This window comes from Fusarium mangiferae (assembly GCF_900044065.1).
Source record: "Fusarium mangiferae strain MRC7560 genome assembly, contig: FMAN_scaffold006, whole genome shotgun sequence".
In the NCBI taxonomy this organism is placed as follows: domain Eukaryota; kingdom Fungi; phylum Ascomycota; class Sordariomycetes; order Hypocreales; family Nectriaceae; genus Fusarium; species Fusarium mangiferae.
The window spans coordinates 566255-585773 of NW_024573926.1; the positions used below are offsets into that span (position 1 = coordinate 566255).

Sequence of the window (19519 nt, forward strand, 5' to 3'; positions counted from 1 at the left end):
TACATACAATATCAGCGCTCAGTAATCACGCCGTTCTCTCGCATAACAAGCCCTAGTTAGAAGTGATCTCCGGATATGCAGAGAATAATTGTAGTGGTCAAAACACCGTGCCTCAGAATAGAATGAAGGGGACTCAGTCTAGCTATATATTACAATATCTAGCAAATAGGTGTTTTCTTGATCAATACCTTTGATTTTATAAACTCCTATCGTACAACTGATAGAGAAACAGAAAATTTCAAAACATAAAACAACCTAGATACTACCTACCTGGGTATGGATGCTAGGCTAACGGTGGGGGCGTTTTTGGGGCAGGCGCACTAGCTTGAACCTAGGTACCTAGGGGGTGAGAAAATACAGCGGACGGGCTTTGGTGGGAGATCAGCGATTTTTGGTGTAAGCCATTCCGCTGTTTTTCCTCACCCCGAGGGGTACCTAGCTTCCAGTCCTGTATCAGACGGCTAGTGCACGCCTGGACGGGAGATCTAAGGCAACGTTAGTCATTAGTTGCACTTAAGAAACCAGGATGTGGTTTTGGAGATGGAGTGTTTCATGCGGCGATCATGATAACTCGAGGCTGACAGGAAAATCATATTCATTTCCACCCGGGCTCCAATTATGTATCGTCTTGGTCAGTGTGCCTTTACCGCACACACATAAAGATAAAAACTTGCTGAGGTAGATATATGTCTTACTAGTAAAGACACTGATTAAATAGCTGAACAGAATCATCATAAAGTTAATATCTCTCAACTTCAGGGATGAACACTTAGTAGGAGTTGTACTTTGTGCTTTATGACTGTTGGCTTTCTTAATTAAGTTGCAGAAAAGAATGCATAACAAGTCTAATGTTGCCACGTGTGTAGGATGAAGTCAGTGAAGATTTAATATTAATATTTAAGCTCTTTAACGTCAGTAGCAAACTTAGCTGTCTCTGTTTGTGACTCATATAGAGTTAGCCTCCCCATAGTAGTGACACCTGGCATGAGATATATGTAAGTGTCCAGATGAAGTGTCTGAACACTATCATCCGTGGTAAAGGCAATTTATCATAAGAAAGGACCCAAGGCTGCTAAAAGCGGGATGCTCTACTTTCGTGATTCTGTATGAAACCGTGGGTGCCGTTAATATGCGTTGTTACACACCATTCGACCGGTAAAGACAAATTAAGCATCCAGGCACTTTAGGCGTTAAAAAGGTTAAGATATCGCCAAACTTCAACAGCTAACTGCACCCTCTCCACTGCTGGAAGAAACACTATAGACTACCTGTTCGAATATAGGAAGACGGTCATCTGGGTATCGTCCAGGTCAATGTTTCAGTGCGGCAAAGCCAAACTCGAGGTGCTGGCAGTCAGCAAGAGCTGCTACAACTACCTCTACTGAAGTAGAGTAAGTTTCTCCACTGAGTTACAGAGCAATGCGCACTGGGTCGAAGATCCTAGCTGGTCATCGTTGATCCGCCCCGCACTAGCCGCCATTCACAGCCAACCAACGACCAACAATTCAACTTCAGCTAACGTTAACCCAGAACTTGAGACTTGCGACTACGACCCCCAAAGCGGCTCGCGACTGATTTGACTGGGACTTGCTTGGATCTGCTTCTCCTGCATCCTTGCCTCGTTCTTTTGTTTCATTCCCTACTCAACCGAATGCTTCTTATCTTCATACACATCTCCCGATCCCAATCGTCGCTTCGATATCTCTCTCATCTCTTAGGCCCCAGTTTATAGCCTCCTCTTTAGCTCCTGCTGATCGACGCTATCCATTCGAACACATCCTACATCGGCGCATCTGCATGCCCAGCGCATCGCATCGCATTACCCCAGTCGCATCGCGAAATATCCATCCATCCGTCGCATCGTCTGTTGAGACTGAGGTCGTTCCACTGAGGGAGGACCTTCTCCTTCTACTCCTCGATCTATCCATCTGCTTCATTGTTCTCTCCTCGCCTTTGAGTCAGCCTAGTTGCCACGCTGCCCCCGCTCGATCATCATGGCTGCGGAGGCCACCGGCAACAAGGCTGCCACCCCGCCCAAGCGCAGACTCACCTTTCTCGATCTCCCAGCTGAGACCCAGCAGGACATCTTGTCGCATGTTCGTGACTAGACTCACAATGCTGTACCTCGTGCGACTTTGCTGACGACCCCATAGTGCTCCCAGTCCGAGTTGATATGTTGCGCTCTTGTATCTCGGCACTTTCATGAGTTGGCGTCCGCGCAGCTCTATCGTAGCTTCAATATCCTCTTTCCCGACGACGATGATGTGAGGTTCGAATCCCCAATCGATGGCCTCGCGGGTGGTCTCGACACCTTCACTACTAGCGAATACAACTACGCGAAGCACCTGAGAGAACTGTCTATGGATACAGTGAGCACTGGTGTGAAAGCCGAGCATGCCTACAAGCCGTATCTGTATAGTGCCAGTTGTGGCAAGTTCCTTAATACTTTACTCTATCTGACTCTGAGGAAAGCCAAGTCACTCGAATCTTTTAGGTGTGTTCCACAGCAGGCTGTATCTGGTTTCTTCAAAAGTTCTTGGTCGCTAACTTTCTGGCCAGGTGGAACATTCGCGTTGAGTTAAGCAGACCGGTCTTTCGTGAGCTTCACAAGATCAAAACTTTGACAAAATTCCACATTCGCCTCCAAGCCGGGGATACATACTACATCACACCCCCTCCTCTCCCCCTTAGCATTGACGCTCTGCCTCCGGCCTCAACTCACTGGCCAGATATTCCCCCTCCTCCGCCTGGGCCTCCCCCAGGAGTGTTTTCAGCCCCACTGGCCGGTGCCATGACATCTCTGCCAGTCATAACCTCACCACCTCCTCTGTTGCCATCGTCCAAGCAATCCTCCAAAGCAAAGGGCAGTAAGCGAGACTCTGTGACACAGGAGCCCCCAACGCTCTCGGGTTTCAAAAAATTGAAAAGTCTTTCCGTTCTCGATATCGACAATCTCGAATTGGTAACGGAGCTCAAGACTTGCGTTCGAAATTCTTCCGCCACACTTACCGAACTGCAACTTTCACTTTCTGATAGTCTGGGCCTACAAGCTAGACGGCCGCCACCTGACTCGGACCCGGACGATTCTGATGTCGATGATGAGTTTCAAGTGGTTCCCGTTTCCCAGAACACCAGCTTCGACGCGAGCGGCCCTGCGAAGACGTTTCGCTCCCAGGAAGAGCGTAAACTTCAAGAGGGCATACTGGGAAGAATATTTGATGTCGAACCTTTTATTACCAAGAAGCCTGCGCTTATCCAGAGTCCTCGCGAGGTGGCAACCAGTCAAGAGGATGATCCAGAAGCCGGCACTAACGACAATTCAGAAGATCCTCGTGAAGAATTTGTGTCATCTATCCGCAGTGTTTCAACGAGACTTATGTCACATATAAATGGCACTCGTGACTTCTCGGCAGCCCAACAGGATATTTTGGACGTGATTGAAAAGGCAGCAAGAAAATATGTGGATTCATGTGAGCTCCCTTCTCAGTCAAACAACGAACCGTCTGGTAGCAGCTCAGCGACACCTAAGGATGATGAGGAGCAACAGAGTGATGAGAGTGATGGATCGAAACCGACGACAACAGAATCAAGTTTGAACCCATTGTCTAAGAATAACGACTCAAACAATGATACATTACCAGACGATATCGAAATTGAGCATCTGAATACCATAGATGAGCTGGAGGTGGATTCGGACGAACAACAGACCAAGGACATTGGGGAAAAGGAAGTTGGAGTCAAAGAATCAGAAACACCCGAGGCAGTTGCTGATCCCTCTGGCTTACCATCGAAGACACTGGACGCTAACTCAGACTCATCAACGACCCCAGGGCTGAACAAAGCACACACAAACTTGGATACGCAGCGGGTGAATTATGAGTCCCTACTGTCAAATCTACAGCAGTTACAGGACGAGAACGATGCCTTCATCCAGAAGATCAAGGCGATCCGTGTGCAAGGTACTGTTGCTGAGTTGGAGCAGTTCAAGGACTCAGTAACACAACTAAGAGAACTAAGTCAGGAAGCTGAACATATCAGAGGCGCGATCAAAACGACACATCTCGAGATCAAACATATTGAGGATCAAGTCTTCGGACAAGCTCAAAACAACGACGGCGAAAAGTCACGACGCTCGATCGACGAATACCTGCGTGACACTCGTGGCATTGCGCTAGAAATACTGAGCATTCATCTCATCCCTGTAAAGGCATCCGTTCTGTCTAGAGCTATTGACCTGAAATGCATTAAGAACCTGACCCTGCTTAATGTTGGTAATCAGGGCCCAATCTGGACATTGCTCTCCAAAGAGAACAAGGTCTCACCATTGGCCTTACGGAGTGTCTTTACCGACAATGTTTCGACCGCATTCCTCAACTGCATGTCCCAGCTTGAAGAATTGCACGACTTGTTCTTGTTGGAGCGAAGTGCTAAGTATAAGCCTGAGAGTTTCGCACCACGAACTACCGTCACCATCGACCAGATCCGTCGGCTCGTCCTCAAGAAGCACATGCACTCACTCAAGAGACTCATGATCAAGGACGAATCAAACAGCAGCACCTGGGATGCGAATCAGAAGGCAATGATACTTATTTGTAACCGTGGTGTGCAGCTTGAGGAGCTGGCACTTAGCATGAATATCCACGCAGTGGTAAGTTGGTATTATCAGAATTCCGATCAGTCATTAACATGAGTATTAGCACGCCTTCATGCAGTATTTCGCTGGACTAGTGAACCTACGTGCTATAAACATTCTTCGATTCAGGAATAACGACACATGTATATGGGTCATGCGGGAGATTCTGAACTTCATCGTGGATAATCTCTCTCACCATCCCGAGCTGAAGCTGGAGTGGATCGCTATGGAGGACGATCGTCTCGACAGGGTCATTCGCCCTACGGACGCAATTGAAGAAGGGGAGAAGAGAAGAGGCAAGGGCAAAGAGAAGGCTACGGTTCATCCACATCACAACAGCGGCAACCTGCCTGTGCTACCATCCTGGGGTTCGGATAGCGAAAGTGAGGAGGACGATGATGATGCCTCGAATTGTGGAAAGAGGCTTCGACTCAAGACCGTTGGAGTCCTGCAGTTTTATGAGGTTTGGGGCGTCAAAATATTTGATAAGGAAATTCGATCTGGTCGACTCTAAGGTCTGGAGACAGCTTCCACATGTGGAGGTGCTTTTTGGTGACAGGTACTACCAAGGGCAAGACGGCGCAAACGGTTCAACCTTTGGGTTTTTGGATCAGGGTAAACTGGATGGGACAAAGGCGATGCACAGAGGGGGGGGTTGGTGAATATGGGCCTGCATGTAACTGACGGAGCGTCGCTTGTTGCACTTTGCATCGGGCATCTACAACTAGGTTATTAGTGGTGACTGGGCCATCGTTTAACTAGAAGCGTAATAGCAAATAATTTGTTTCACATGCGAGATAATACATCCCTTGAAACATTCCACTAGATACAAATGCCATCCTTTATATTTATGTGTAAAGTCAGATGTAATCCATAACGCAAAAGCGAACCAGCATAAGGGTGTAAAATCTCCAATAAACCCGAAACTGGTGTAATGAACTGTAGGGTAGCGCAAAAAGTGCATTTCTGTGGTTTCTTTCTGAAACATATTAAGGTCAACTACGGATGCCCACCGGCCCCTCGTTGTTTGGAGAAGGGCTTCTGGATTGTGAACGATCCCGCGGAAGGACGGGAACGAAAAAAAAAAACCAACCTGGCAATCCCTCTTTAAGTGAACTTGATGTGATTTTGACTGTGTTTTTTCCATGCTTCGTGTGACTTCTTCTTATACCTCAAGCAGCTGCAAGTAAGGTTATAGATTAAGTCATTATAAAAGCCTACTATGATATTTAATTCATGAGACTTATCTTCGTTCAGGCTAATATATATTGCCTTTTAAAACGTGAAGTTAACTGGGTCTTTTCAGTGTTTTGGCTTCCCACATCTCACTGTTGAAATGTCATAAGCCTTCAGCAATGGAGCGGAAGTCCGCGCGGGATACGAGGCTGTAGCCGAAAGGGAACCTCGAAACCACTGTAAAAGGCGCGAAAAAGTGGAGGGTAGTGGAGCTGTGTGCCGCAAATGCCTTGGCCTACCGTTGTTTTCAGTGGCTAGTGGCCCTGTTCAGATTGTCAACCTGCCCATGGCTGTACTGTCATGAAAGCAGCATTGGCCATTCGGATTTGGCCTGGTTTGGGGTGTGTGGGCAAGAAAACTCGAGGCTTTAAAGAAGGATGCCAAAATAAACTTGGCAAAGAGCGACCTAAGCTTAGGCTAGATTTACCCAAGTGAATTTTGTCGCTTAGGGTCAAGGTCCTGAGTTTTCTTTCCTCCCCTAGGTTGGGCAGGTTGTTTTCTTCCATTGACCTGAGTTAACTTATAAACTTCCCTCTTTTCTATTTCTTGATCTTCTGTCACGGTCCTCTCTTCCAGCCCTCGCCTTACATTGCCTCATCTTTCTCAAACCGTGCCTACCTACTAAGCTAGTCTCCCTCCTCTTCATGATGCTGGCCATTCGAGCTCTCCGAACTCCCGCCTCCAGGCAAGCCCTGCGCGCTGCTACCCCCCGCGCCGCCATCTTCTACGTATGAGATCACCACCAAAACTACTCCAAACCAAAACTACCCCGAACTTATTTAAACATGCGATTTGGGCGCATCAAGGGCATTCACTGACACACTTTCTACAGAACCGATGCTACTCGACCTCTGGCGAACGAGTTGCTAAATATAACGGTACCAAGGATGCCAATGTACGTTTTGCGCTCCCACGGCAAGAAAACTCAGGACCCCTATCACAAGTGATGAAAATGTTTAGGCAACTAGCCTAAGCTTAGGGTGCTCTTTGCCAAGTTCATTTTAGGATTCTCCTCTCAGGTCTCAAGTTTTCTTGCTCCTTGAGAGGTCCCTCAGAACACCTGTTGGATTATCCCAGCAGTCGGCTGGGCCGAGCAAGGTGCTGAGATAAAATAACTCAGTCTCGCTCAACACAATGCCTGGCTTCAGTCAATTGAAGAGATGTTTTGCTAACTTATCGCGCAGGGCAACTTCCTGGTTAGCTTGATCGAGGGTGACGGTATCGGCCCCGAGATCTCTCAGTCCGTCAAGGACATCTTCGCCGCCGCCAAGGTTCGTCACGCCAACTCGCCCACCGGTATAAGTCGCACCGAAGAGAAAAACCAATTATACTGACAAAACATCCTCAAGACCCCCATTGCTTGGGAGCCTGTCGACGTCACCCCCATTATCAAGGACGGCAAGACTGCCATCCCCGATGCTGCCATTGAGAACATTCAGAAGAACAAGATCGCCCTCAAGGGTCCCCTCGCTGTACGTCACCATGAACGCAAATCTGTCACAGTCTGTGTCTTTCTGATGACCTGCTGGCTAACATGTCTCTCCAGACCCCCGTTGGCAAGGGACATGTCTCCCTGAACCTTACTCTCCGACGAACATTCAACCTCTTCGCTAACTTGCGACCCTGCCGATCCGTCGCTGGCTACGAGACCCCCTATGACAACGTCGATACCGTCCTGATCCGAGAGAACACCGAGGGTGAATACTCTGGCATTGAGCATGTTGTCGTCGATGGTGTTGTTCAGAGCATTAAGCTTATCACCCGTGAGGCTTCCGAGCGTGTCCTGCGATTCGCCTTCCAGCACGCCGAGTCCATTGGCCGTAAGAAGGTCCGCGTCGTACACAAGGCTACCATCATGAAGCTCTCAGACGGTCTCTTCCTCAAGGTCGCCCAGGAGGTTGCCAAGGACTTCCCCGGTATTGAGTTCGACGCTGAGCTCCTCGACAACAGCTGCCTCAAGATGGTCACTGACCCCACTCCTTACAACGACAAGGTCCTTGTCATGCCCAACCTCTACGGTGACATTCTGTCCGATATGTGCGCCGGTCTCATCGGTGGCCTTGGTCTTACCCCCTCCGGAAATATTGGTGATGAGTGCTCCATCTTCGAGGCTGTCCACGGCTCCGCTCCCGACATTGCTGGCAAGAACCTTGCCAACCCTACTGCCCTCCTCCTCAGTTCCATCATGATGCTGCGACACATGGGTCTCACCGAGCACGCATCCCGCATTGAGACCGCTATCTTCGATACTCTTGCCGAAGGCAAGGCCCTCACTGGTGATCTTGGCGGCAAGGCTAAGACCAACGAGTACGCCGCTGCCATCATCTCCAGGCTGTAAATATACATCCTTCAGTTTAGATACCTGCCTCCTCACCCGAGGGTTTATACGCGATTTTCTTTTTTTTTAAGGGTAGTGTACTTGTTGAGTATACCAGACCTAAAATCAGGCACGACGAAATGATCAAGTTACGGAGTTGCTCTTGATAATGAGGACCAACAAAAACAGTGTATGAGATGAGAACCAGTGCAGGATAATGCCTGAGCTATGTGATATAACATTGGTAACAATATAGTCAAAATTCAAAATTTGTCACTCTCATATCGCTCTCATGACAATGCGTACTTCTAGTCTAAGGGTAAATTCCTTTTATGCCTCGCTATAATTTTACATGATGCTCATTTATCATGAGTTTCATACCCTTTTAGGTACTAGTGTCCAAATGTTTATAAGTCACAGCAATATGCGACGCCACACTTGAACCCCACAGCCGTAGCTAACCCACCATTCATTTATTACCTGGCCATTGCCCAGCCACATACACCTTGGGCTGTTGAAGTGCCTACTAAGTCAGGTAGCTTCTAGCATCATAGCACTAGATCCCCAAGCACCTATTCACAGCAACATCACCTGTGATATAATAGACCCGTACTGCAACATTCCGCGTGTGACACTCGTTATTGGATTTTCTCTCTCGACTAGAGAATAGCTCGCAAAGATAACTGCGCCGACCCGGCGCAACACAGTCCGACCCTGTCGAGTATGCGACGGCACCCCTAAGTTCTAACTCGAGACCATCATCAGAATCACCATGGCCGATACCGAGCGTACGATCCTCGATTTCTACCAGATACCTACTCTGTACCCTACAGAATGGCCAGCCGAGAAGGACCTGGAAGACTTGGACGATGATGATGAAGGCGAGAAAAATGCTGCTATAAAACGAAGACAGTCACGTTATCAGGCGCTCGAGAGAGCCGTGAGCCAACGACGGAGCAACATTCCTAGAGAAGACGATCAAGGAGGCGTTGGAAATATTGTTCAAAAAGACGAGCCAGATCCGTTAGGGACTACTGATAGCGTCGTCAGAACACTGAAGCACCTTGGTCTGCCCCTCCAAGATGACCACCGACTACGTATGCTCCCGTGCCATGACTATGCGATTCACGGATATAATAGATTGACGGCGTGTGGCTAAACCAGGCAATCGATTTCTACTCTCTTCAACAACATTTTCGCCAGCTCTCTTCCTCTCCCAGATGCATGCTACTGCCGACACTCGGAGTCTCCTTACTGGTCTCGACGTTCTATCACAATCCATCGATCAAAAGTCAGCGTCCCTCAAGGTCCTCGTTGAGACCAACTTCGAAAGATTCGTCAAAGCCAAAGCAACAATAGATAATGTCTACAAGGAGATGAAATACCGCGGAATGGAACCACCTGACGCCAATAATGCGCACTCCAATGCAGCCCAGCGTCGCAGTTATCGAAATAGTGTGGCGGGKGGKGCTGGGTTAGGAATCAACAATCCCCTGACATCTCCCAATATTGACACGCGTAAAAAGAATGCACTGACAAAAGAGAGCGAGTACGGTGTGCTGGGAATAAAGGGCCCTCTACTGGAGGTTTCTGCAAAGGCTGAGGACGTATGGGGACCTGCCTTAGGAGGAAGAGAGAAGGAGGAAAACCTCAAAACCGTTTCAAATCATCTGACAAGATTCAAGGACTACGTTGAGCTGAGCACGTCGATAGCAGACAGCATCAAGCGCAAGGATTATGAATCATTAGTCGATGAGTTCAGCAGGGCAAGAAAAATTGCAGACGAAGCTCGGCGATTGACAGAGGAAATAGGGGACGAGACACCGACAGAGCCCCAACTTTACCAGTTGTTGATAGCGGGACGCATGTGGTATGATGTTGACCAGCAGATACGCGCCTTCAAACGCGACATCTGGAAGAGGCTGGTTACTCTTCACACCGCATCCAGGACGGATGGCACAACTGGCCGTATCCAAGATCAACATATGGAACTCATCGGATTGCTACTTGAGCTTGGCGCCGATGACAATCCCATCTGGGTGTGGCTTTTGAGTCGATACGACCATTTGAAGGGTAAAATTCAATCGACAGCAGACCGCTCAAAAGTTGAGATCGAGGTGCTTCGTCGCCGGCTGGCCAGTAACGATAAACCGAACCCCAATATTATCGCCGCGCATCTTCGATCCCTAGGACGCCCGGTGATTGAGGATAAGCCTTTGACATTCGACTCACCTGAAGTAATTGAGCTCTGGGAGAAGATGTTATCATTCCTGAACAGTCTCCTGTCAAGTGAAGGCATTCTGGGTGAGGTGATAGAGTTCTGGCAGACAGTGCAGGGGTTCATTAATGGGTCTGCTCAAGCTGCCCTCCCCGTTGGATATCGGGGCGAGTCTCGGCATCACCATGAACTCTCACCGCAGAGCGTTGACGAGTTACGAAAAGGAGCTGTGGAACTAGCGGACTTGCTCCGAGAACATGCTTATTCATTCTTCGTGGATATGCCTCCCGAAGATGTATCACTGCTATTCTCACCAGTACCCAATACGCCAGCCCCGACGACGCCCGGATCTGCCGCACTGTCGTCTCCCAGAGATCCTCGCTTCAATTTCGATCCAAACAACATGCCTCCTCCGTCGCCCAAGAGGGGTGAAGTCTGGGAAAAGCTGGCATTCTGGCCTCCGTGGTCTAATTCCATCAGCGGCGTTCACTATCTGTCGAAGATGCTGACTTTAGTTGGCGCTGGAGCTGGTGATTTAGCGTGCATTGAGCCAATTGAGTCCGGAGAAGGCCAGGTAATTGATCGCCTCAGGAGTCTTGTTGGAGGTTCCCGAGAGCGATGCGTGACAGCGTTGTGCGCAGCCTGGAACAGAGATGCCGAGAATATTAAGTATGTTGAGGACTGGCAGCGCTCGGTTGAGATGGGGGACGTGACACGAATGCCAGCCAGCTTCGCTGCCTTCGAAGGAGCAGTCCTATCAGGCATGCAGAAAATACTCTACATCCCCGATGCCATGTCCAGGTCAGGCTCGGGAGATATTGTCTTGCCACCTCCGACCAAACTTCTCATGATGGTTCGCAGCCAGTATGTTACCACTCTGTACAAGGCATTGAGCGGCATGGTCGAAAACGCCGAGCGCTCTTTGAAGAAGACGGAGGACGACTGGTTAATAGATAGCGAGAGATCCCTTGCACTGGCTGCGGCGCCGAGCATGGCGGGCAAAGGGGCATTGGACTCAGGGGATAGGGTACGCCTTCTACTACCGCTTCGAACGACTTCACTGTACTGACAATTCTATTTAGAACATTCGCATGCTCATGACCTTGAGTAACTTGTCATCATTGCGGTCACAAGTAGTGCCAAGTCTCAACTTGCAGTTCGAGAATGCCTTCTCTGTAAAGTTGACTGATGAGTCCAAAAAGATTCGCGAAGTTCTTGGACAGATCCATGAACGACTTTTCCAGTCCTACACGAAACAGTCAATCGAAAGGCTTCGCGATGTCATTCAATCAGGCATCTCAGCCCCTGACTGGGCTCCTGGCCAAGGGCAACGTACCCAGGCAGCTAAACCATATGTGTACGAGGCGCTTCTTACTCTCGTACTTGTTCATTCCCAGGTTTCTACTACTGCGCCGGCTCTTACAGTCGAAGTTTTGTCCTTCCTACTCGAACAGACGTCCACCCAGCTCCTGGAAGCCTTCAGACGTCGGCCGCGATATACTCTAGAGGCACTCATGCAAGCAACCCTCGACGTAGAATTCGTCGCTCAGACCCTCAGCCACTACACTTCAGAGCGTGCTTCGGAGCTTCAGAGCCAGATCTATCAAGAGCTTGATGCCCGTACGGACAACGAGGCCCGCGCACGTCTCCAAGGCGAACTGTCCGAAATGCGCAACGTTCTCAAACGCCTTAGAGAAGCGAGCAAAAATGAATTTGCTTGCTTCAAGAAGCCAAAAAGGCCAGGCCACGGCCCCAGCAGGAATAATAGCGGACTGTCCGGTATCTCAACCTAGAAGGCTCTGGATCCGCATATTTCCGGCATATCAAGCAACCAAGAGCGGGAGGATGATAGTTACACAACGGCCATGGACTCTACGGGTTAGAGTGCGCTCGGCGAAGAGGTCTGTGTATTTAAGAACACGTAGTACTAGAGCATAACCGAAGTGAATCACGATCAACTTCCTTCACTTCTGCAAGCCCGTCCCATCGCTGAAAATTGCATCAAAGAAACCCCGAGGTATATTGTTTCTTGGTTTTTTTTCTATACCGTGAACGCCAGAGTTGAACCACAGCCCCTGATTTCTATTTTGTTTTCGTTGACTTTTCCTGCTCTCTCTCATAATGCAGTGGGCCCAAAGGCACCGTGCCTAGTCATACATAGGTATAGTATATATCGTGTGGTATCAAAATTCATATTCTTTTCCGTCCATTCATTAGCCATTAAACGGTTCAAATCAAATACGTCTTCCCCCGTGCATGATTTATGCTGATATACTCCGTGAGCAACGGTCGCAAGTGTCATAAGCATCGGCCTGTGAAGAATCGTTCAAGGAGTGTTCGTAATGAGAAGGTGAGAGCAGAGAATCATCTCGAGGGATCGAGAGTCTGCTGGGGAGAAGGGGGAGCCATCTTGGCGGGCAAGGATCGTATCGTCTGTTACAGTGATTAGCAGGCTATAACAAACGGATTAGAACGGATGGTACTCACAGTCCAAATCGATGCTTTGGAAGTAAGTTCCTATAACAGGATCTTGTTCCGAGGTGATCAACTTGCCTGTGTCACTGCGGAGTGTTTGTGGCAGGGCTTTGCGGATCGCCAAAAGCATCTTCAGCAGCCCTGCTAGATTACCACCCTGCTGTGTGAAGACACCCGGGTCTCGTTCTAGGGGCCACCCAGGGCGGAGATGATCTTGCTCCCAAGCTTTGAAGGCCCAAGTCGATTTCTCAAGACAGTTGAGGAAGATGACAGCCGTTAGATACATCTTGAAGTTCACCTTGACCTTGCTGTCCTGAAGTACGCGATGCATTCCGCTGAGCAGTGCCTTGGAAGTGTTGTTGGCCTTTCTCTCAGCTGCCGCGTTCAGCTGCATGCAAAGCGTCGTATAGATGTCAGCATCGTTCTCGCTTTTGGCTTCTTGGATGCGCCTGGGCTCTTCATTCTTATCGGCTGGTCTTTCAATAACGTTCCACTGCCTCTCGCGATCGATACTCTCCACCAAACCCCATAGCTCTAAGGACTTTCGAAGTAGATCATCCTCTGACTCTTGCAATTGCTGAAGCGCAAGACTCAGAGTGACACGCATGAACTTGGAGGGCTCTCGGTCGATAAAAAGCTGAAAGACATCACGCATATAGGCCTCAACCTTGCCAGGAACATCTTCCTTGTCCTGGTCGATCATAATAACCTGGAAGAATGAATCCTTGCTGCCTCTGGATTCTGCTAGCGACTCGCTAGGCTCTAGCAGTGCAACCAAAGCCTCGAGGAGTATGACCTTGCCAGTTTCAGGAAAGTGCGAAACCTCTATCATGGTACCATCATGGGTCATATTCAGCTGGTTCTTCAAGAGGTTGATGCGATTTTGGGACAGGACAACCTGGACACCCGCCGAGTACAAATCAAGCTGCTCCTGGAGCCTCGTTCGCACGCAACCAGTCCTCCACACCCTCGGTGCGAGAACCTTCCTGCACGTGTCACATGGTGTTCCTTTGCCGCAATTCTTTCGAAGGATTCTGCACCTGATGCATGCACCTATTTTGCGAACTTCCTGCACCTCCTTTCGCCGCGCAGCAGTAAAGCGGGATCGCGCGTGTCGAGGTCTCCCATTAAGTTGACCATCGCTTGTGTCCATCCGAACACCACCCCTGCTCATCTGGATAGGTGTCGGTGGATGCTCGTGAAGTAAAGGAACAGGCGAGGCAGTCGCCAAGTATGTCATTTCGCCCCATGGTTGCGAGATTCCACTGTCGGGAGCTGTTACGGCACTGGGAGAGGCTTCTATCGGGGTCGGAATGTCCATAGACGGCGGTGTAGTCGAGGTACCAGTCTCGTGAACGAGCTGGGGGTCAAGAAGCGACGGGTTTAGCCTGGCTGTAGCAGCAACGGCGACCGATATGTTCGAGACGTCTGGGGAAGCAACGCTATTAGGAAGCAATGCTTGAAGTCGTTCCTCGGGTGATAACTCGGTTCCTGGGAGTGGTTGCTGAATTGCACCTAACACATTTGTTGTGAGAAGGGCGCCTTGTAAGTCAGGCACCAAGGGGCCATTACCTCTGTTACCCTGCTGCGACCGGTTCTCGTAGCTCACGGGAGGGTTATCTAGAGTGAATTGCTCATGAAGCTCGAAGCGATCTGGAACATGCTGGGCGTTGGCGGGGTCAGCGGGGTCAACCACGCCTGCCTGTACACTCTGAGCACGATTGTTCTCGTTTAAATCAACCTGTCGTGAGGCTTCGGCGAGTGTCTCGAGGGCGCTCCACCCTTGGGGGAGGTTTGGGACATCGGCTGGCTGTCCGTTCGGCTGGGCTTCAGGGGGCGGTCGATCGACAGGTGCTCGTGCATTGGTGATACCATGAAGTTCGAGGCATGCTCGCATACGATCTGACTCGGAGATGGCAGGACATTTCTTGGTGATGTGCGTTGTCAAGCTGTCGATCCTTCCCTTGGGAAAGTTCTCACCGCATTGCTTGCACGTATGCGGATATCGGTTACTGTTGTCGTTGAGCTTAGGTCCCCGGACGAAGTACTCGAGAATGAGGGGATTGGGCTTGCGGCCCATTGCGCGCTCTGGGGCGTCGTTGCAAGCGCGTCGCCCGCAACCTGAACCGTCAAGGCGTCTGATACGCCGTTTCCACCAGAGGCCAGTGCCGTGAGTCCAAGAGGCTTCAGAATGGCTGCAGTATTGATAACGTAGGGCTGGTATTTGATGATAGAATTGTGCCGTTGCTGCGATTCTGCCTTGACAGACCGACAAATTTCTCACACCGCCTGTAGACGCGGATTTGTGGTTTGTCCGGCCCAGTCGAGAGCTTGTCTGATTGGTAGAAATTTTCCGATACCTAGTGTAGCACATTCTTGGTCGTTCTCCGAGACCGCGGGGCATCGAGGGAAAAAAAAAAGTGAACCCCGCGCTTCAGCTATCATCTACTATCAGGCGTTGTTGTCTACGGGTATACCACGTTTCCAATTGCCACTGACAAGATACTCTCAAGATGAAGAACATTCAGCGTCTCGAACTGCCGGCTGCGGCTGACATGCATGTCCATTTACGTCAGGGCGATATGATGGACTTGGTTGTTCCAACGGTTCGCCAAGGAGGAGTCGATACGGCATTCGTGTATGGACTCTGGACTGCAACAGATTTGATATCAAAAGCTAATATAGTATAACAGTATGCCTAATCTCGTATGTCGTTTCTTGTAGTGATGCTGTTCAAAATACATAATTGTCCAGTGGTTTGCATACATGACAGCTAACCCATGCCACGAATAGTTACCTCCTCTTACTGCTGTCGAGCAGGTACGTCTTCATAAAACGGCCTTAGTAGACTTCTGCAACATCGATCCTGACTGTGATACCTGTAGGTTCTCGAGTACAAGGCCAAGCTCACGGCCATCACCCAAGATGTCAACTTCCTCATGTCACTCTATGTGAGCTTCAACCCACCCTATACTATCAGTCCCTAACTCGTATGAGCTTCACCCTTCAGTCACTCCTGAAGTGATAGCCAAAGCTGCCGAGGCCGGTGTAACCGGTGTCAAGCTGTACCCTCAGGGTACGTGATCCTGCCCAGTTCTATAACTGTAACCACTTACATCATCCTTGTAGGTGTAACCACCAACTCTGAGAGTGGTGTGTCGGATATTACAGCCTTCTATGATACTTTTGCAGCAATGGAAAAGCACGGGATTGGTTTGAACCCTAGGAAATCCTATACTAGGCTGAACTGACCGCTGTTCTGTGCTAGTCCTGAACATACACGGAGAAGTCCTCGAGTCGCTTGCGCCGGCCGACACAACCCTCGAGGAGGCTTTCCTCCCAACCCTAAAGCAGCTGCATGACCGATTCCCTCAGCTACGCATCGTTGTACGTCTGCCATCCCCACGATCAGAATGGTGATGGTTAACACCTGTTCCAGCTTGAGCACTGCACCACCTCCGCTGCTGTGGAGGCTGTGAAGGCCTGTGGCCCAACTGTAGGCGGTATGGTGTCAAGTAACCGATGCTGATGATGCTTGACCCTGACCATTTTCATAGCTACCATCACCGCCCATCACCTCTACCTCACTTCTCACGAGGCCTGTTGCGATCCTTTCGCCTTCTGCAAACCCATTCCCAAGAAACCAACCGACAGAGATGCCCTGATCAAGGCTATTGTCAGTGGCAACTCCAAGTTCTTTTTGTAAGTCTCGGGCTCAAGTTGAAGCTAAGTTCTTGTTGGGTAATAATTCTCCAATAGCGGTAGCGACAGCGCTCCTCATCCCCTGCAGTCCAAGACCTCTGCTGAGCAGGGTAAGGCGCCTGCTGGCGTTTTCACTCAGCCCTACGTCGTGCAACTTGTGCTTCTTGGTCTCGAGGAAGCTATCGACCGTGGCGTCATCTCGGAAGCTGATGTGACACAAGAGATACTCGAGAACTTCCTCAGTCGTAACGGACGTCGCTTTTATAAGCTACCTGAGACCTCTGGTAAGAAGATTATCCTAGAGCGCAAGAGCGACAAGATTCCCACTAGCATCAAGAGCGCAGACAGCAAAACTGAAGTTGGTATCTCGCGACATGGAGCGGAGGTATTCAGTTTGACGTGGGCTTGAGTTACGGCTAACGAATCAAAACTGGGTGAAGTGTAGCGTTACGTAGAACCGTGGATCAAGGTGTCAAAAAGCAAAGTGTGTTGTTATTCAAACAACGTTTCATGTTTCGCCAGTACCAGTAAAGATGCGACGCCGTGCTACTAATCGAGCAGATATGAAAGCAACGTATACTGACAGCCATAACTCCATGCTATGCTCTCAAGTTTCATATAACCCGGGCGGACATACGGGGTATTTGATATAAAAAGCAGCCCTTTATCTAGATTCTTCATCCCTACCCCAAACGTTGCGGAATTCATCCTGGTCTATCCCACAATCGGATTGGTAATTGGACACTGCATGGGTTTCTTGCTGATTTCGATCGTCGCTCCAGGATCTAGATTCTTCATTTTTGGGACTCTCGTGTCCATCCTGCCCACCAACTTGGGCGGTTTCTGCAGGAGCGGGAGGGCCCTTGTTCAGGCCCAGTTCGCCTGGGTCTGGTTCGGCATGCTTGACAACTTTCCTTGGTTTCTTTTTCTTCTTGATGGGGACAACAGCTTCAGGTTGAGGCTCGAGCTGGGTTTGGGACTCACGTCCATGTCCTCGACTCCTTTGCTTCCCTTTGTTTGTTGCGGGAGGGTACTCTGTTGCCGGCGACCTTACGGACGGGCTCGCATAAGCTGAAGACCTCGTACCAAAGCTGCCGGGAGAACGGTATCGTTCTCTCAGCGGTTCACTAGCGGTAATGACTGGATACTGTCTCATATTAGCGGCATAATTGCATGGTGACCAATCATGCTTACATTCCAATCGCCGTATTCCAATTGGCGAGCTTGCTCGTACAGGCGATCCTCATCAGCATCAATCTCGGGTTCCTCGAAGGTACCGTGTATGTTTTCGTTGATCTGATCGGGTCTGTTGTCGCTTGATTCCCCATTCCCGCGGAGAAGAGGTGTCGTTGAATTTACCTCCCCAGGCTTTGGAAGCCAGTATTTCCCCTTTCCACCACGCTCGTATCGCATACCTTCTTTGAGTCTTGCAAGACGAGACTTGGAGTCTTCATGAGCCATGACCTTGTCACCAGAATCAAAGATTCTGTAGCCGTATGTATCTCCCCGGAAGGTCAATTTGGAGTCTTCTATAAGATCCCTCACTCCAAAAGCATCTTTGAAAGCATGGCGCAAGGGCATGCGCGCGGATAGAATGCTGTTATCAGCAAAGTCGTGCCATGAGAAAGCGTACCAGTGGGCAACAGCAAAGATAGGCATCTCCACGCAAATAAGAGCGTCCTGGATAGCTGCTGCCAAGTTGTCGGAGGTGTAACCCTCAACATTATCAGGGATTGCACCCAAGAAAACTAGAATTGACAGGAAAAACCCCTGCCAGTAAGAAGCAAAGATGATGAGCTTAATACACAGGAACTTGGGCACAGGCCTGAACGGCTTCAAGTCATGATTCATGCAGACCCAGAAGAGACCAAGCGCATATAAACTGACGGTGACACTGATGTTGTAAATGATGCCACTCCAAAGGTATCCCGAGCTCAGACCAATATAGCCCTCTTGATATGTACCGGTCGCTTTCATGATGATAGCAGATAGGGCAAGAATAGGCTTGAGCCAGGCATACTGAAGAATACCGCGCTTGATAGACAAAAACGTGTGGGGATCCGAGATGTCAACCTTGGGAAGTACGTGGTTGAGGGGCCAGAGGTGGTGGACTGGAGCTCGGCCATGTGTCATAATGATGAGAGATCGCTCACCACCAAGGTAATTGATGAGGAGCTGAAAGAAGGTGTATATTGTGAAGGCTTCGTAGATATCGCGGACCGGATCAAGAAACGCAGCAGCTTTCAAAGAGACCATGCTTGTCCATGATGCTATCGAGTATATAGGAACCATGAGAAGGATTCTAACGACGTATCTTTGAAGTAAGGGTTTACGGTAGTTTTTGGCCTGCAACATTATCGAGCTAGAGGCTCAGGTTAGCTATGTGCATCATCATGGGAGACGCGACGAGGCCATACACAACAGAGAGTATTGTCGCAACCACAGAAGCAATGCCCGCGACCACGGTTGTGGCATAGGTGAGCTTCTGGCCAGTACCGCCATCCGCCATGATCTCGACGTATTCTTGCATTTCTACCCGAATGTTGTAGTTCGGCGGGTCTGATATGAGAAAGGGCAACGTCTGGATTGTCCTAACACATGACGGCTGGTCTTCGAAAAGTGTTTCGGTGAACTATAGATGTCGCTGACAATACGTAACAAGAGACGGTGTATAAAAATGTATCGAGGATACTTGACACCCGTCGATGACCACGCTTTCAAGCTTTCGTAGGAGCCGTGTGTTGCTTGGCCATGTACTAGGTAGTCACAGTTGAAGCTTGGATGTTGGGGCAGAGGATGTATTTGCTGCCTTGAGTGTGGTACGTAACAGTGTCTGAGGAATGATGGATAGCTCCGGGGGCGGCTTATCGTTCATGCGCCCGCATGCCTGCCCGATATTGAAGATCCATATTGAGACTAGCCGACCAAGCTTTCGTAA

The 19519-nt window shown here is 49.6% G+C and overlaps 6 protein-coding genes across 6 annotated transcripts; 4 read left to right on the forward strand and 2 right to left on the reverse strand.

Moving 5' to 3' along the window:
• Positions 1–1797: 1797 nt before the first annotated feature.
• Positions 1798–5147, forward strand: FMAN_02931 (uncharacterized protein; the record flags this gene model as incomplete). The annotated part of the gene is made up of 4 exons (XM_041831684.1): positions 1798–2100; positions 2154–2494; positions 2560–4648; positions 4698–5147. The coding sequence occupies 4 exons, from the start codon at positions 1798–1800 to the stop codon at positions 5145–5147; spliced, it is 3183 nt and encodes a 1060-aa protein (XP_041682223.1).
• A 1369-nt stretch (positions 5148–6516) lies between these two features.
• Positions 6517–8207, forward strand: FMAN_02932 (putative isocitrate dehydrogenase (NAD); the record flags this gene model as incomplete). The annotated part of the gene is made up of 5 exons (XM_041831685.1): positions 6517–6597; positions 6702–6764; positions 7054–7140; positions 7219–7341; positions 7416–8207. The coding sequence occupies 5 exons, from the start codon at positions 6517–6519 to the stop codon at positions 8205–8207; spliced, it is 1146 nt and encodes a 381-aa protein (XP_041682224.1).
• Positions 8208–8958: 751 nt separating this feature from the next.
• On the forward strand, positions 8959–12197 carry FMAN_02933 (uncharacterized protein; the record flags this gene model as incomplete). The annotated part of the gene is made up of 3 exons (XM_041831687.1): positions 8959–9333; positions 9407–11431; positions 11487–12197. The coding sequence occupies 3 exons, from the start codon at positions 8959–8961 to the stop codon at positions 12195–12197; spliced, it is 3111 nt and encodes a 1036-aa protein (XP_041682225.1).
• Positions 12198–12730: 533 nt separating this feature from the next.
• Positions 12731–14959, reverse strand: FMAN_02934 (uncharacterized protein; the record flags this gene model as incomplete). Its single annotated transcript, XM_041831688.1, has 2 exons — positions 12731–12837; positions 12892–14959. 2 exons carry the CDS (start codon positions 14957–14959, stop codon positions 12731–12733), a joined length of 2175 nt encoding a protein of 724 aa, XP_041682226.1.
• Positions 14960–15392: 433 nt separating this feature from the next.
• On the forward strand, positions 15393–16990 carry FMAN_02935 (uncharacterized protein; the record flags this gene model as incomplete). The annotated part of the gene is made up of 10 exons (XM_041831689.1): positions 15393–15517; positions 15573–15585; positions 15673–15699; positions 15765–15830; positions 15877–15955; positions 16009–16092; positions 16148–16266; positions 16319–16382; positions 16437–16581; positions 16639–16990. 10 exons carry the CDS (start codon positions 15393–15395, stop codon positions 16988–16990), a joined length of 1074 nt encoding a protein of 357 aa, XP_041682227.1.
• A 255-nt stretch (positions 16991–17245) lies between these two features.
• On the reverse strand, positions 17246–19090 carry FMAN_02936 (uncharacterized protein; the record flags this gene model as incomplete). Its single annotated transcript, XM_041831690.1, has 3 exons — positions 17246–17728; positions 17776–18943; positions 18999–19090. 3 exons carry the CDS (start codon positions 19088–19090, stop codon positions 17246–17248), a joined length of 1743 nt encoding a protein of 580 aa, XP_041682228.1.
• Between the last annotated feature and the right edge of the window lie 429 nt (positions 19091–19519).